This window comes from Stenella coeruleoalba (assembly GCF_951394435.1).
Source record: "Stenella coeruleoalba genome assembly, chromosome: 5".
In the NCBI taxonomy this organism is placed as follows: domain Eukaryota; kingdom Metazoa; phylum Chordata; class Mammalia; order Artiodactyla; family Delphinidae; genus Stenella; species Stenella coeruleoalba.
In genome coordinates, this window is record NC_137150.1 from 18,446,471 (window position 1) to 18,462,361 (window position 15,891).

The window sequence follows — 15,891 nt, forward strand, 5'->3', positions numbered from 1 at the left end:
TTCTTTCATGAAATGAAAGGAGCAGAGACAAAAATTCAGGCACAGCAGGAGTCAGGGCAGCCTTTCCTAGTTAATAGACAAATCATCTAAGATCAAGCATGGAAAGTACATGAAATAATATCCCACATCTGTTCTCTAAGATACATGCGAGACACTCAGGTTTGAGATAGTCAGGTAAAAGTAACAGGCCTCAATCTGGCTCTCCTAACAAGGCCAATCCAAAAACAGAATTGTAAAGACAGTACTAAAAGTATCAAAAAAAAAAAAACCCAAAACTAAAAACCCATACCTTCAGAGCGGCACTGATGATAGTGAGGGAAGTTCTATGGCAAACTTTGTTTTACTATCTGAAATGCCAGCTTAACCCACTCCATGGAGACAAACTTTATACAAGTGACAGAGTCAGCTTATTACAAGAGAGAAATCCCAATATCAACAAAGATACAGATACAGATGCAGTAATTATACTGGAAGGGTGAAGGCATGAAACTATAGATTAACATTTCCATTCCTAGGTTAGATCAAGCAAGACCACTATTAAACCACAGTTCAAGATGCCCAACCACCACATGAAAATTCTTAGAACCAATAGTAATTATTTATGTCCTAGTCTATTTATTTATTTTCAGTCTTACTAAAACTGCGAATCATAAAACTGATGGCGTTTTCCTCTTTGTACTGGCAGCTAAAAGCTTAGAGTAAATTTTATAGCAAATGAATAAGAATTAAGTAAACTCACTGCTGTCTTTCTTGCCTTCACCATCTCCTCATTTTTTTTGTCCTTACTCGTTTATTTTTTTTAATCTGAATGAATTGTGTAAACTTTCTTAAAGGCTTTCTGAAATAAGGGAGTATTTAAACTAGCTAACTAAACAAACAGTAACAGAAAAATGAAAAAAGAAACATTACCTTTTCATCAAAATTACAATCAAGTCTTCTAATCAACACGATGAAAGTGCCAGATGAATTGTCTCTTAGTGGCGGAGGCACTATGGGTTCACAGGCATTCTCTGGTTTTGAGTTAATCAAAAAGCCCTAAAAAAAGAATGAACAGTAAGTTTTCTCTCTGTTAAACTCAAAAAAATGAATTCAACTTACTTCTATAAACACCTTTTGAATCTGTTCCATGTGTTTTGCATTATGCTAGATGAATTATCTGGCAACTACAACATTTCCTACCCTCCAATTGCTCACAATCCCAGAACTTCTAAAGTAGTATTTGGCTTCCTAAGCAATTTTTTTTTTAAGTAAGTTCCATTTTTACTATTAAAGTTAAAAAAAAATCACACATAAGCCCATCACCCCGGAGACAACCACTGTTAGCATGTTGGTATATTTTCCAACAATGACTGACATTTCTAAACCAAGCGAACACTTCTTAAACATTAACTTTTAAACTTCTTTCCTCAGGGGCTTCCCTGGTGGAGCAGTGGTTGAGAGTCTGCCTGCCAATGCAGGGGACAGGGGTTCGTGCCCCGGCCCGGGAAGATCCCACGTGCCGCGGAGCGGCTGGGCCCGTGAGCCATGGCCGCTGAGCCTGCGCGTCCGGAGCCTGTGCTCCACAATCGGAGGCCACAACAGTAAGAGGCCCGCGTAACGCAAAAAATTAATTAATTAATTAATTTCCTCAAATAATGAAAATGCACAGCATTTCTAGTAAGTTATTATATAGAAACATTAGCCTAGGTATATAAAGGTATATGTAGAAAGATGTCCCCTGCTACATCATTTTTAATAGCAAAAACTGGAAATCATGCACATCGATAAGGCAGCCATTTAAAAAATTATAGTATATTCATACAATAGAAAAATAATAGAATCATTAAAAAGAATAAGATAAATCCTTACATAATAAACTGAAAAGACGTCCACAAGATAACTACTAATTTAAAATGAAATAGCAAGCTGCTTTCCCAGAAATATAGGATGGTTTGACATCTGAAAATGTATTAATAGTTTAAAACAGAAAAACCAAATGACTATCTCAATAGGTGTAAAACACTGAATAAACACATAAAAAGATTATCAAAATCATTAAATTCATTTATAAGGAGGAGTGAGCAATTAAAGTTATGACACAGTGCCCAACAATAGTCCTGTATGGCGCATGAATTGGTCACACCAACCATCTATTTCACAGGATTTGGCAATTTTGTCAAGTTGCATTGCTTGGCTTGTGATAGGGAATGCTTTCGCGCATGTTTCAGGAATAAAATGCAGCATATCTTCACTTACTCAAAGAATAGCTCCCATTCTTGATTCCATAAAGCGCTTGGTTTTTACTTTGCAAGGAAACAGAACTGTGGTTATCCTTCCAATAATGAATATTTGCTTCACTCATATTAAATTTACTCCTTGCTGCCTTTTCTGTGCCTTTCTGCACACAAACTAACTTTTTGCCTTAAAGCCAAGTCACATAGTGCAGTTCTTTTCAAGACACTTATAACAGCAATTAAATTCAAGCCATGTAGTACCAACAAGGTATATAACTCAACTGAAGTGAAGACAATACGAACAGCTATGACCAAATTTCCCATGTCCAGGAGATGACAACTCCATCATGACTGCCACCTAGCGGATAGCTAGGGAAAGACACATCCCAATTTCAGATATGTTAAAATATGGGATAATAAAATGCATCTTCGAATCAATAAATTTATGGTATGTACAGACACAAAAAAGGGTCTACAAGTGGAACCAGAAAAAGCTTTTTGTTTTTTAATCCTTTCTGTATTGATGAATCTGTTATGACAAGCATGTATTATTTTTAGACATAAGAAAATTTATAAAAATTAAATACACATAAGCTTAAAGTTAAAAAAAAATCTATTTGCATTAATGGAAATTGAAGCCTAAAAAAAACAGGTCTTTTTTTTGTTTTCCCCGGCCACGCCACACAGCTTATAGGATCTCAGTTCCCCAAGCAGGGATCGAACCCGCACCCTCGGCAGTTGAAAGCGCAGAGTCTTAACCACTGGTCCGCCAGGGGATTCCTAAAAACAGGTCTTAAATTCTTAAATATTATCTTTCCTGTGGACTATGCTAAAAAGAATAACTTGATAAAACAGCCTACTAATTCCTATCCTTCCCCCAGATGTAAGTCAGTTAAAACAGTGCAAATTTACTTTGTTTCATCCACAAAGTCTACAGAGTAGTGTAATGGGTTTTGTCAATTAATTTGGCAGAACTCTCTGGTCCCTTAAATAAGAGTGACCAAGAAGGTGCTGCCTTAAGCCAGGCCCACATGCCTCATGTCACCCTCCAGGGCCAATCCTTTTTATTAAAAAGGATTTTAAAAGGATTTTTATTAATCCTTTTTATTAAAAGGATGCTTGCTCTGCGATCAAGGATCCTCCTCATCCCTATTTACTGACAGGGGCAATTTATGCCAATAAGTAGGAAGCTCAAGAAAACTACCAACGTCCAGGAGACTCAGAAAGGATGCCCACCTTTCTGCCCTTTGTTGTTATAATTCTCTGATGATTAAACAAGGATGCTGGGGACTTCCCTGGTGGTCCAGTGGCTCAGGATCTGCGCTCCCAATGCAGGGGGCCTGGGTTCCATCCCTGGTCAGGGAACTAGCTCCCACATTCTGCAACTAAAGTTCCCGCTTGCTGCAACTAAGACCCGGAGTAGTCAAATAAACAAAAAAATATTGAAGTGTTTAAAAAAATAATCAAATAAACATAACAGATAAATAGGGGTATGGGAAATTAAGAAAAAAAACAGCTCATCTAAATTAAGAATTCATCTGTGACTATTAGATTTCCACAACTGTATTCAATTATGTTCAAGTCAAATTTATTAAAAACAAAACAAAACAAGGATGCTGGACAAAAATAGTGTATGCAGACTGGTACCTCAATATCATCGAATGTATAATGCAATAGGTTTGTGGTATATATATTTGTGGATTTTTAAAAAACTTTTATGACTATACATGAAGCAAAGTACACAAAATATAATTTTTCAGCTTGATGAGTTTTCCCAAACTGAACACACCTGTATCAGGAAACAGACTATTAACAGCACTGCAGGAGTTCCCTTCATCCTCCCTGCCAGTCACTACTCCCCCACCCTATCAGCAATGTCACTACATGGACTTCTAACAGCTTAAATTAGATTTTGCCTAATTTTATAACTGACATAAACAGAACCAGACATACAGCAAATTCTCTTTTAGACTTCTTTCTCTCAATACTGTATTTGTGAGAATCATTCCTACTATTCAGCAACCATACTGTGGAGATATACTTGGCAGATCTTTCAATTTTCATTTCTCTATAGTATTACATTGTGTGAATATACCAAAATTTATTCTACTGTTGGTGAGCATTTGGGTAATTTCTAGTAGGCACTATTACAAATAGTGCTGTTATAAACTTTCCAGTACAAGTCTTTTCATGAACATATGCATGATGTTTATGTACATAGAAGGAGACCCATAGGATATCAAGCTGGATCATAGAGTATCAAGCTTTAGTAAATACCACCAAGCAGTTTTCCAAAGTGGTTTGGGTTACCACTTTTTAACTGGAATATTCAAATAATCTAAACTTAAAAATCACACTGAGGGCTTCCCTGGTGGCGCAGTGGTTGAGAGTCAGCCTGCCGATGCAGGGGACACGGGTTCGTGCCCCGGTCCGGGAAGATCCCACATGCCGCAGAGTGGCTGGGCCCGTGAGCCATGGCCGCTGAGCCTGCGCATCTGGAGCCTGCGCTCCGCAACGGGAGAGGCCACAACAGTGAGAGGCCTGCGTACCGCAAAAAAAAAAAAAAAAAAAAAGAAGAAGAATATATGCAGTGATAATGTCAACAAAAATGCTGAAAGCAAGGCAGCAGTGCCTTTTTCCCTTTGTAAGAATATAAAAGTAAAAGCAGGAAGAGAGAGAGAAAAGTGGTAAGTTGTTCTATTAGTGGATACCTGAAGTTATTAATAATTAATAACTGCAGCAACAGCAAGCAGTTGACATTTGTTGAGCCATAGCACTTAGCACTGCATGTTAGGCACTATGCCCTTTAAATGCGCTAATTCAGTTAATCTTTGCAATAATCCTATGAGGTTAACTACTATTGTTATTATCCCTATTTTAAAGAGGAGGAAACTAAGTCTCAAAAGAGTTAGGTAACTTGCCTAAAGTTATACATAGCACGCATGTAATCCCAGGAAGTCTAACTCCAGACCCTACATTCTCAACCACTATGCTACACTGCCTCTGCCAGATAAAAAAAAACACAGGTGAAGAACAAAATGGGCAACAAGAAGAGAAATGGACATCTACAAAAATGAACAAACCAAAATGTTAGTCTAAAAGGCAGTTAAGGTTGATTCCAAAATTTGATACAAATATTTCAAATGATAAGTTGTCAATGGAATCTGTCATAATTTTTACATTCAAACATAGACCAAAAAGAGTTACACTGATAAATCAGACTTTACCAGCTAACATTCTCCTAATGTGTGACAGATTCATTTGTTTATATCAACAACTTTCTAGAATGTTAAAAAATATCCACTGCCCTTTTCTCTAATGCTTTGTTAGATCATTCTTCTAAAATCTACCAGTAACATTCACATACAGGCCACATTTAATTCCTTTTTCACAAACAGTTGGAGATTACTCTCCTCTTATGCAATAAAACATCCTTACCATTCATTACTCATTATTTTAAGTTCCTTTAACATTCTGCTCTGAATACACTTGTCTCATTTCATGTGGGGTCTGTTTAAGTACTAGGATGGATAAATAAGAACTGAGTCCCCACTCAAGTAATTAATATCTGGAAAGAACTAACTGATCCAATTAAGACAAGAGAAAACAGAGTAAAAACAACATGCAGTACAAATGCACAGAACAGAGAAAATTATCCTATGTGAGGCAGTAACAGAAAAGGTGATGTTTGTCTTGGTTCTTAAACTTTACTATACTTCACTTTGGTGCCAAAAATTAAACATACGACTGTAAGTGATCTGACCAATATAACAACAGATAGGAACAATCACACTTTAACCTGTTCTAGATATTATATGTCTATTGGTGCACTGTAAAACTAAATTAGGTTTCTAGTGAACACATTACAGTCATTTCAACAAATTTTTGACATGTTGCTACTAAGCTATATTTCTCCTCTTTTCAGTACCTATCTTTTAAGACTCAAGGGCAAGGGACTTCCCTGGTGGCACAGTGGTTAAGAATCCGTCTGCCAGTGCAGGGGACACGGGTTCTAGCCCTGGTCCGGGAAGATCCCACATGCCACGGAGCAACTAAGTCTGTGTGCCACAACTACTGAGCCTGTGCTCTAGAGCCCGTGAGCCACAACTACTGAGCCCGGGCGCCACAGAACCCGTGCTCCACAACAAGAGAAGCCACCACAATGAGAAGCCCACACACCACAACGAAGAGTAGCCTCTGCTCGCCACAACTAGAGAAAGCCTGCTTCCAGCAACGAAGACCCGACACAGCCAAAAATTAATTAATTAATTTAAATTAAAAAAAAAAAAGACTCGAGGACAAAACATTAGTATATTAACCATTCCAAACTTCAGGACATCTGCCAATTTGATAGCCAAACCTTGCATGTCTTTCTGCACATCACTGAGAGTTATATACTAATTAAAAGTTAAGCCTTTAACTGGATTAAAAGGAAAGGTTTTTAAAATCCTCCTCACAAATTAGCTATTACATCTATAGCATTATTCAGAGCAGTAACTAAATATCCTTCATCTCAAAGTTACATCTCACTCTGTACACTCTGCTAGAATTCTCCCCAATAACCTTTTCTGGTTATATATTTTATCAGTGACTTAGATTTTAGATTTAATAAAATCTGATTAAAAGATGTCATAAAAATATAATAAGCTCATTAATAAATAAAAATGTTAAAAGAATACTTAAAAGTGCTAAGTCAGCAATGTAATAGTTTAGACCAACTTTTTTTTTTTGGGGGGGCTGCACTGGGTCTTCGTTGCTGCGCCAGGGCTTTCTCTAGTTGTGGCGAGCGGGGGCTACACTTCGTTGCGATGCACGGGCTTCTCATTGCGGTGGCTTTTCTCTAGGCATGCAGGCTTCAGTAGTTGTGGCTCGCGGGCTCTAGAGCACAGGCTCAGTAGTTGTGGTGCACGGGCTTAGTTGCTCCGCAGCATGTGGGATCTTCCCAGACCAGAGCTAGAACCTGTGTCCCCTGACATTGGCAGGCAGATTCTTAACCGAGACACCAGGGAAGTCCCAAGACCAACTATTTTTAAAACATTATTTCTGAAAAAGGTCACAAGCATTAGAAACAAAATTTAACTCATTTTAATATTCTAAAACTGTCAAAGTTTTAATTTTAAAAAGTCCCAGACTACTATACTTGTTTATTAATTGCACTGTGATTAAAAGTGAACAAAAGAAAGCACATTTACACAATGTTGATACATAGTTCTAAAATCACTCATCTTAATAATTTCCTCAAATGAGAATTTTTGAGTGATTTGTTTTAATGGATTTGATAATTAACCTTTATCAATTACCTACTGGATGCTAAGCTGAACTTCCACTTCCCAGCCATGATGGAATAACACGGGCTAGTTTTAACCTCTTGCTTTAATTAACTAGAGAACCAAAAAAAAAAAGATATGAAACATCAGCTTTCAAACACTGGACAACAAACAGCACAACAGTGATTCCTGAGAAAAGGAAACAAATGAGATGAGCCCTATAAAATCCTTAGCTCACTGCCTGGAGAGATTCCAGGCCTCAGGACAGGGCAGGGGAACACAACAGAGTCTGGTAGTCTCAATAAGTTGAGGAGACAATTCATAATTTGGGGAGGTCAACACAGCTGGATTTTGTGGGACACAACATTGGGGAGGAGCGAACTGCAAAGAGAGCTCCAGATATATGTAGAGGCATCCACTCAAGTCGTTGGCTGAGTAGTAATCTGCACACGTATGTGAGGGAACTACCAAAACTAAGAAAGAACCATGAGAAAGGAGTAAACAGAACAATCTCCGGAGTTCACACAGGGCTGGGAATAGTTTTACACATAGCATGAAATAGAGTCCTCAGAAGACTGCTGCCTCAGAAGTAAGCCACATTAGCCCTAAACATTTGAAGCAAATGAAAATAAAGATACAACTTACCAAAATTTGTGGGACACAGCTAAAATAATACTTAGAGCAAAATTTATAGATCTAAATACCCATATTAGAAAAGAGGAAAGGTTTCAAATTAATGACCTCAATGTTCATCTAAAGAAACTGGAAAAAATAAGAGCAAATTAAACCCAAAATAAGAGAAGGAAGGAAATAATAAGTAGCCACTTTCCTCACACTAGTCTACTGGATATGTTCTATTACAGACAAATAGGTAGACCTAAAGAAGTTGAATAACTTGCCCAGTGATAGAACCAGAATTTGAAGTCCAGTAACTCTGACCCGAAAGTCCAGCTTCTTCCCATTTTAGTACACTGCTCATCGTCACAAAGATATGAATTAAACCAAAACTAAGTTCCAAGCTTCCCTATTCTCAGCACAGCACTCTATAATTTTGGCATTGTGCTAATATTATCACCACTTCTATGACAGAACTTATGTGCTTATTAAAAGCATTAGCACTCTGTTTATATTTTTTTCTTCTTTTTCTTATACCTTCCTATTTTCTCCTATAATCCCAGCATCTTTCATGAGACTGTATAAGTCCACAAGGTAGTTTATAGACAACTGGTGTTCCAAGTTATTTGTTCCTGTTGTTAACTATCATTACTAAACTGAAGTCCCAGAATACACAGATAGCTTTACAGTTACAACTGAGGATCACAGATCACAAAGGCATTATCATTCCCATTTTAGAGAAGAAACTTAAGCATCAAAGAAGATAACATACCCAATTAACATTCCACTGTTAATTTGAGTCAAACCCAGAGCTGACTCAAATGATGGTCCTTTTCTTCAAAACATTGTCTTTCAAATTTAATATAAACACAAAAAGAAAATGATTTTGGTGAGATTAGTGGGACTACAGATTATTCCTTAAAGTTATTATTTCCATTATGATATTTGTGCTACACAAATATACTTGGAAAAGAAAAAAAGCTCAAACCATTTAAAGAGGAAAATACCAGGTGTCAAGAAGGGAAATGGTAGCATCGAACCATTTCGATATAACTAAAGTACCTGTTACTCTCGAGTACATCCTAGTGTAACATTCCCCTTCCTGGTTTTATATTTATCAACTTTTCAATTTATAAATACTGAATATAACTCATATCTACTCATATTAAAATTGTTCAGATAGGACTGAGAAAAAAAACTCTCACAAAACTGCAATGATTTTGAGTGTACATACTTCCACAGTATTTGATATGGTTGGTAATCACTCAATTTTTATAAGGTGAATCACATAAAGGCTCAAATTAGAAATCCTCTTAACTAATGGGACCTAATCAAACTTAAAAGCTTTTGCACAGCAAAGGAAACCATAAACAAAACACAAAAACAACGTACAGAATGGGAGAAAATATTTGCAAATGATGCAACTGACAAAGGATTAACCTCCAAAATACACGAACAGCTCGTACAGCTCAATATCAAAAACAAACAACCTAATCAAAAAATGGGCAGAAGACCTAAATAAACATTTCTCCAAAGAAGACTACAGATGGCCAAAAGGCACATGAAAAGATGTTCAACATCGCTAATTATTAGAGAAATGCAAATGAAAACTACAATGAGGTATCATCTCATACCGGTCAGAATGGCCATCATCAAAAAGTCTACAAATAATAAATGCTGGAGAGGGTGTGGAAAAGAGGGAACCCTCCTACACTGTTGGTGGGAATGTAAACTGGTACAGTCAGTATGTAAACTGAAAAACAGTATGGCGGTCCCTTAAAAAACTAAAATTACAACTACCACATGACCCAGTAGTCCCACTCCTGAGCATATACCCGGAGAAAACCATAATTCGAAAAGATGCATGCACCCCAATGTTCATTGCAGCACTATTTACAATAGCCAAGACATGGAAGCAACCTAAATGTCCATCAACAGAGGAATGGATAAAGAAGATGTGGTACATATATAATATACAATGGAATATTACTCAGCCATAAAAAAGAACAAAATAATGCTACTTGCAGCAAATGCGTGGACCTAGAGATTGTCATACTGAGGAAGTTAAGTGAGACAGAGAAAGACAAATATCATACGATATCACTTATATGTGGAATCTAAAAAAAAGGTACAAATGAAACTTACTTACAATATAAAAACAGAAACAGACTCATAGACATAGAAAACAAACAAGGTTACCAAAGGGGAAAGAGGGGGAGGGATAAATTAGGAGCTTGGAATTAACAGATACACACTACTTTCTACAAAATAGATAAACAACAAGGTCCTACTGTATAACACAGGGAACTATATTCAATATCTTGTAATAACCTATAATGGAAAAGAATCTAGAAAAGAATACACACATACATATGTATGTATCTATGTGTAACTGAATCACTTTGCTGTACACCAGAAACTAACACAACATTGTAAATCAACTATACTGCAATTAAAAAAAAGTAAAAATACAAAATAAATTTAAAAAATAAAAAACAAAAAGGTACTGGCAGTTCTTTTCAGGGTAGTGAGGGGGAAAAAGGAAAAGGCATCCAAATTGGAAAGGAAGAAGTAAAATTATCTCTATTTGCAGATGGTACGATCTTACACATAGAAAATCCTAAGAAATCCACTTAAGAATAATTAGAACTAAAAATCAAGTTCAGCAAGGTTGCAGAATACAAGATCAATATAAAAAATCCATTGTATTTCTATATACTTACAATGAGCCATCTGAAAAGCAAACTAGGAACACAATATCATTTATAATAGTATTAAAAATAATAAAATACTTAGTAATAAATTTAATAAAAGAAATGCAAGACCTGTATACTAAAAGTTACAAACCTTGTTAAAAGATATTAAAGAAGATCTAAATAAATGGAAAGGGTTCATGTTCATAGATCAGAAGACAATATTGTTAGGATGACAATATTCCGTGAATCCACAATTTCGATGCAATCTGTATCACAATCCCAGCTGGATTTTTTTTTTTGCAGAAATTGACAAGGTGATCCTAAAGTTCAAATGGAAATCCAGGGTACCCAGAAAGGCCAAAATAATGTTGAAAAGGAGAACAAATTGGAGGACCCACACTTTCCAGTTTCAAACTTACTAGTATATAGCTATGTAATCAAAACAGTATGGTGCTGGCATATAGACAGACATATAGATGAACGAAGCAGAATACAGACTCCAGAAATAAACCTTCATATTTATGATCAACTGACTTGTTTTCTACCAGGGTGTCACGATAATTCAATGGAAAAAAATAGTTTTTTCAACAAGTGGTGGCGAGGCAACTGGATATACACATGCAAAAGAATTACATATGTAATTATATACTATATATAATTATATATTATATAAAAAAGAAGTACTATATATAAAAGAACTATATACTATATATAAAAATTAAATCAAAATGAATTAAAGATATAAATCTGAGAACTAAGACAATAAAAGTCCTGGAAGAAAACATGAATAAATCTTCATGACTTTGGATTAGGCACTGGTTTTTTAGACATGATACTACCAAAATCATAAACAGTAAAAGAAACAACAGACAAACTGAATTTAATCAAAATTTAAAACTTTTGTACTTCAAAGGACACCATCAAAAGCCACTGAAACAAACTAAATGGATGAATTGTATGGTATGTGAACTATATCTCAATAAAATTGTTACTTAGAAAACATGAGGACGTGAGGCTGGTCACTGAATCAGACGGCTTTTAGTATGACTTATGATTGTACCTTAAATACTCCTTTTTTTACTATTAATGTTGTTTGTTAAATTCTTACCCAAAAAAGTAATATCTGTTGAATATATATATCACCTAATATAAGGTCATCTAGAAACACATGTCTCATGAACATGAATGCTCTTGAAGTGGACAGCCCCTTTGCACAGGCTCCGGTCCACTGTAACCCGTGATAGCTACTGTTTTTGCAGATAACAAGACATTTTTATCTGATGGAGATGCGTTCCTCTTTTTTCTTTTTTGTTTCCTAGATCACACTGGGTAAGTAGAAATATATTCCAAACGCTTAATTGATCACCTCTTGGTTTTAGAGTATTGGCCATCCTATCTAAATATAATTTATCTTGCTAAACATCTACTATATCTTTCCTTATATCATCAAAATAACATTAACTTGATTGTAAATAGAATTTCACATTTAATGTAAATTAACAAATATCTTCTCCCAAAGTTTACTACTTCAAACTAATCTGCAGACTTAAATAATTTGCTAGTGATCTTATCGTTAAAAAGAAAAAAAGGAGAGGAGGGGCAATAAATCATGGTGTCTAGCATAAAGCTAGGAAATAAGATCAACAATGCCTTTTTCACTCAAATTGATGTTGAAAGATTTAAATAAAGAGAAATCATAAGAGATCTGGTTGACAATCCTTTGGTTTTTCTATTATCAAATTTAAATCTTAAAAATTACAACATAATTGATAAAAATTTAGACTAGAGCCTTGAGTTTTACTTAACATAGAAGTAGTTGTCAGGATTTTGATTTTACAATATTCAAGCTCTATGAAGAAAAGTCCATCTGGTACATGCTTCTCATTCAGCATATACAGATACTGCTTCACTCAGTGGATATTATCTTGACATTTTAGAAAACAAAATACGCCCTCTGGTGGACAATACCTTTTAGTTAATATGTTACATACGGCTCCACCAGCATACCCACGCACACCATTATCATTCTTAAGAAAAAAAAAAAAAAATCAAGAATTCTCGCTTCAGTCTGAACCAACAGACTGAAACTTAGAAGATCAAAACACTGGTATACTTGTAGGACTTGCTACATCCAACAAGATAGTATCTTTAAAAACAAGAGGAATTTTAAGTGGATTGAGCTTACACTGTAATTACATGTCCTTTACGATGGCCTTCTAAACTGCCATATAATCAATACACGCCAGTAAGGAATATTTATTAGTATTTTGTATTCTGTAGTGCTTGGCAGATCCTCTAAGAACATAAAAGCTTTAAATGTGTTAATCAGTTACAGAATTCTTAACAAAATCTTTGATAACAAAAAAGTTCGGAAACAAATACATAAAGTAAATCTGTGAAAACTTAAGAGACAGTAAAGAAATTCTCCTTCTGTTTTGCAAACAAAAGTGAAACCTGAGTAAAAGGAATTCTTTTGTAATGAAGCCAAAAACACACTGTTTTCTAAAAAAAGAAACAAAGACCTTGGAGCATTCATTACTCACTATATCATCTGCTGTTTGCAATTTGTTATAATCATAACTCAGTCATAGTTGAGCACAATCTATTGACAGTTAACTAAAGTTGAATATAATCTGGTTATCAATCTGATTAAGGGGGTCAGGACTTAAAATTACTGATGGAAATGGTCAGATCCTAACTACAGAAATTATTTCAATATTCGGTATTCAAAGAGAATGGCAAATAGCACGAAGGGGTAGTGCAGGTAAACGATAAAAGTAGGGAGAACAATACAAAATAGTAAGTGTTAGTACTGGTATTAGTTTTTCTGTTAATTTCAAAGGTGATGATCACTGACTTATTTATTAAATGAAATAAGAAATATATTAAATGTGGGAAAAATAAATTATTTCATCATGGCAAACTCTCACTTAGAGAAGAAGGAATATACTATCAAAATCTCCAAATTGGTCAGAAACTCATATACCAGCCATATACAAGAATACTTGGTTTCCCATTTCCTTGCTAGCCACTGAAAGGCTTTTTTTTTTTCACTAACCTGATGAGTGTGAAATGGCATTTAGTTATACTGTACACAAGGTCACATTTTTAAGGACGTTCACTGCAACACTATATAGCAAAAAACTGACATCTTACATATCTACCAACAAAAGAATAAAAAAATAAATTGTGGCATATTCATAAAATGGAGTACTATTCTTTAAAATGAATTAAGACTATGTAACAACATAAATTTCAAATATAGTGTTAGATGAAAAAAGCAAGTTTAAAAGCCAGACCAGGGCTTCCCTGGTGGCGCAGTGGTTGAGAGTCTGCCTGCAGATGCAGGTGACACGGGTTCGTGCCCCAGTCCGGGAAGATCCCACATGCCGCGGAGCGGCTGGGCCCGTGAGCCATGGCCACTGAGCCTGCGCGTCTGGAGCCTGTGCTCCGCAACAGGAGAGGCCACGACAGTGAGAGGCCCGCGTACCGCAAAAAAAAAAAAAAAAAGCCTGACCAAACAAAGTTTAAAAGCAAGCACAATAGTGTTTATAGATGCTTATATAAGGTAACACGTTTTATAACATTAAATGGAAAATATATACATAAATATCAGGGTAATGATTATCTATGAGGGGGAAGATAAGGGAATGGAATTGGAAGGATAAAAATAATGTTCCAATGGAATTGGTAACATTTTATTTCCTCTTTAAAAACTGGTAAAATATTAACATTTAAGTATCAATAGTAGATATATTGGATGTTCTATTATTCCCTTACTCTATTCTATGTTTGCAATATTTCATAATTTTTAAAAATTAAAAGCAATCCAAATGTCCAATGACACAGGGAATTGGTTACAGTATGGTAAAATTCAAGTGTTACAATAAATTGCAGAATTTCTACTGATGATATGAATACATATATTTTTACACGAAAAGATATCCATGATATTGGATATGCCATGATATTGCCAAATTTTAAAAAGTTGCAAAATAACATATATAAATGCATAAAATAAAGTCATAAATGTATCTATGAAAACTCACATAGTTGGACTATAATCTCTTGGTTGTGGAATTATGTATGATTTTCATATTCTTCTTTATACATGTCCTATATCATCTTAATTTTTATAGTGACCATATATTACTTTTATAATCAGAAAAATATTTTTTCATGGGCAAAAGAATTCAAAAATTACCTTTTTACTGTATCAGACTGAGAAAGCCAGCAAGAAAATCTAATGAAAACTACTAAGTGAACAAACAACAAAAATGCCCAGTAATGAAACAGGGATGTATGCAGGGGAGCTGTGCTGATTTATGGTATCAGATACCTAAGCCTCTGCTGACTTCCAAGGTGATAGGAGAGTAAACAGAAAAAAGCGGGTAGGTCCAAGGATGGTGGAAGAGACTAGGGACCAAACTGTGGAACAAAGGAAAAGAAGCAAGGTTGGATTTTGGGAATTCCAGATAAGATGGGTGGGATACGTGTAGATTTTCCCATCCATTCTTTTCAGGCCCTCCACTTTATGCTCTCTCCCTACCTCCCCACTTCTAAGTGACAAACTGTCATAATGAAATAATTCATTATTTTCTATATCTCTGATTCATAATAAATGAATGAGCAAACATCACTTTTGAAATTAACAGGAAAAGGTTTATTTTATAAGTTCAAAAGTCACTGAAGAAGCATTATTTGAATATGATCTAAGTTGATACATTTGAAAATGTCTTTATATTTTAGAATTCTCATTTTATATATAGCCAGCTGGTTTACTCCTTATTTTGATGGTGCTATTTCCTTATTTTTCCTTTGAAAAGGAGACTCTGACCTCTGTTTTAGTCTACAAATAGAAGGTGACACTGCAATAGTTAATAGTTCCTAGGAGTGAGGAAGCCAAGCACATTCACCCTTAACCAAGACTTCTTTCTATCACAAAACTGTCAAGGGTTCTGGGAGGGAAAATACAGTAGCTGGTACTGAACATCTTCCCTACAAAGAACGCAAAGGGAGTCTCACAAATAAGGCACCCAATCAACCACTTTTCCTTGCAATATTTGCATTTTCCTTCATAGCAAAAAAAAAATCTCTCTT

General features: G+C 35.4%; 1 protein-coding gene across 4 annotated transcripts in view; it reads right to left on the reverse strand.

Moving 5' to 3' along the window:
- The window catches only part of RNF13 (ring finger protein 13), a 139,599-nt gene that overhangs the window by 71,853 nt on the left and 51,855 nt on the right, over window positions 1–15,891 (reverse strand). For all 4 annotated transcript variants that reach the window (XM_079922334.1, XM_079922333.1, XM_079922332.1 and 1 more), the window contains one exon: window positions 910–1,035. In XM_079922334.1, the coding sequence (XP_079778460.1) occupies window positions 910–1,035 (126 nt within the window). Of the gene's footprint in view, window positions 1–909; window positions 1,036–15,891 lie in introns of those variants that run through there.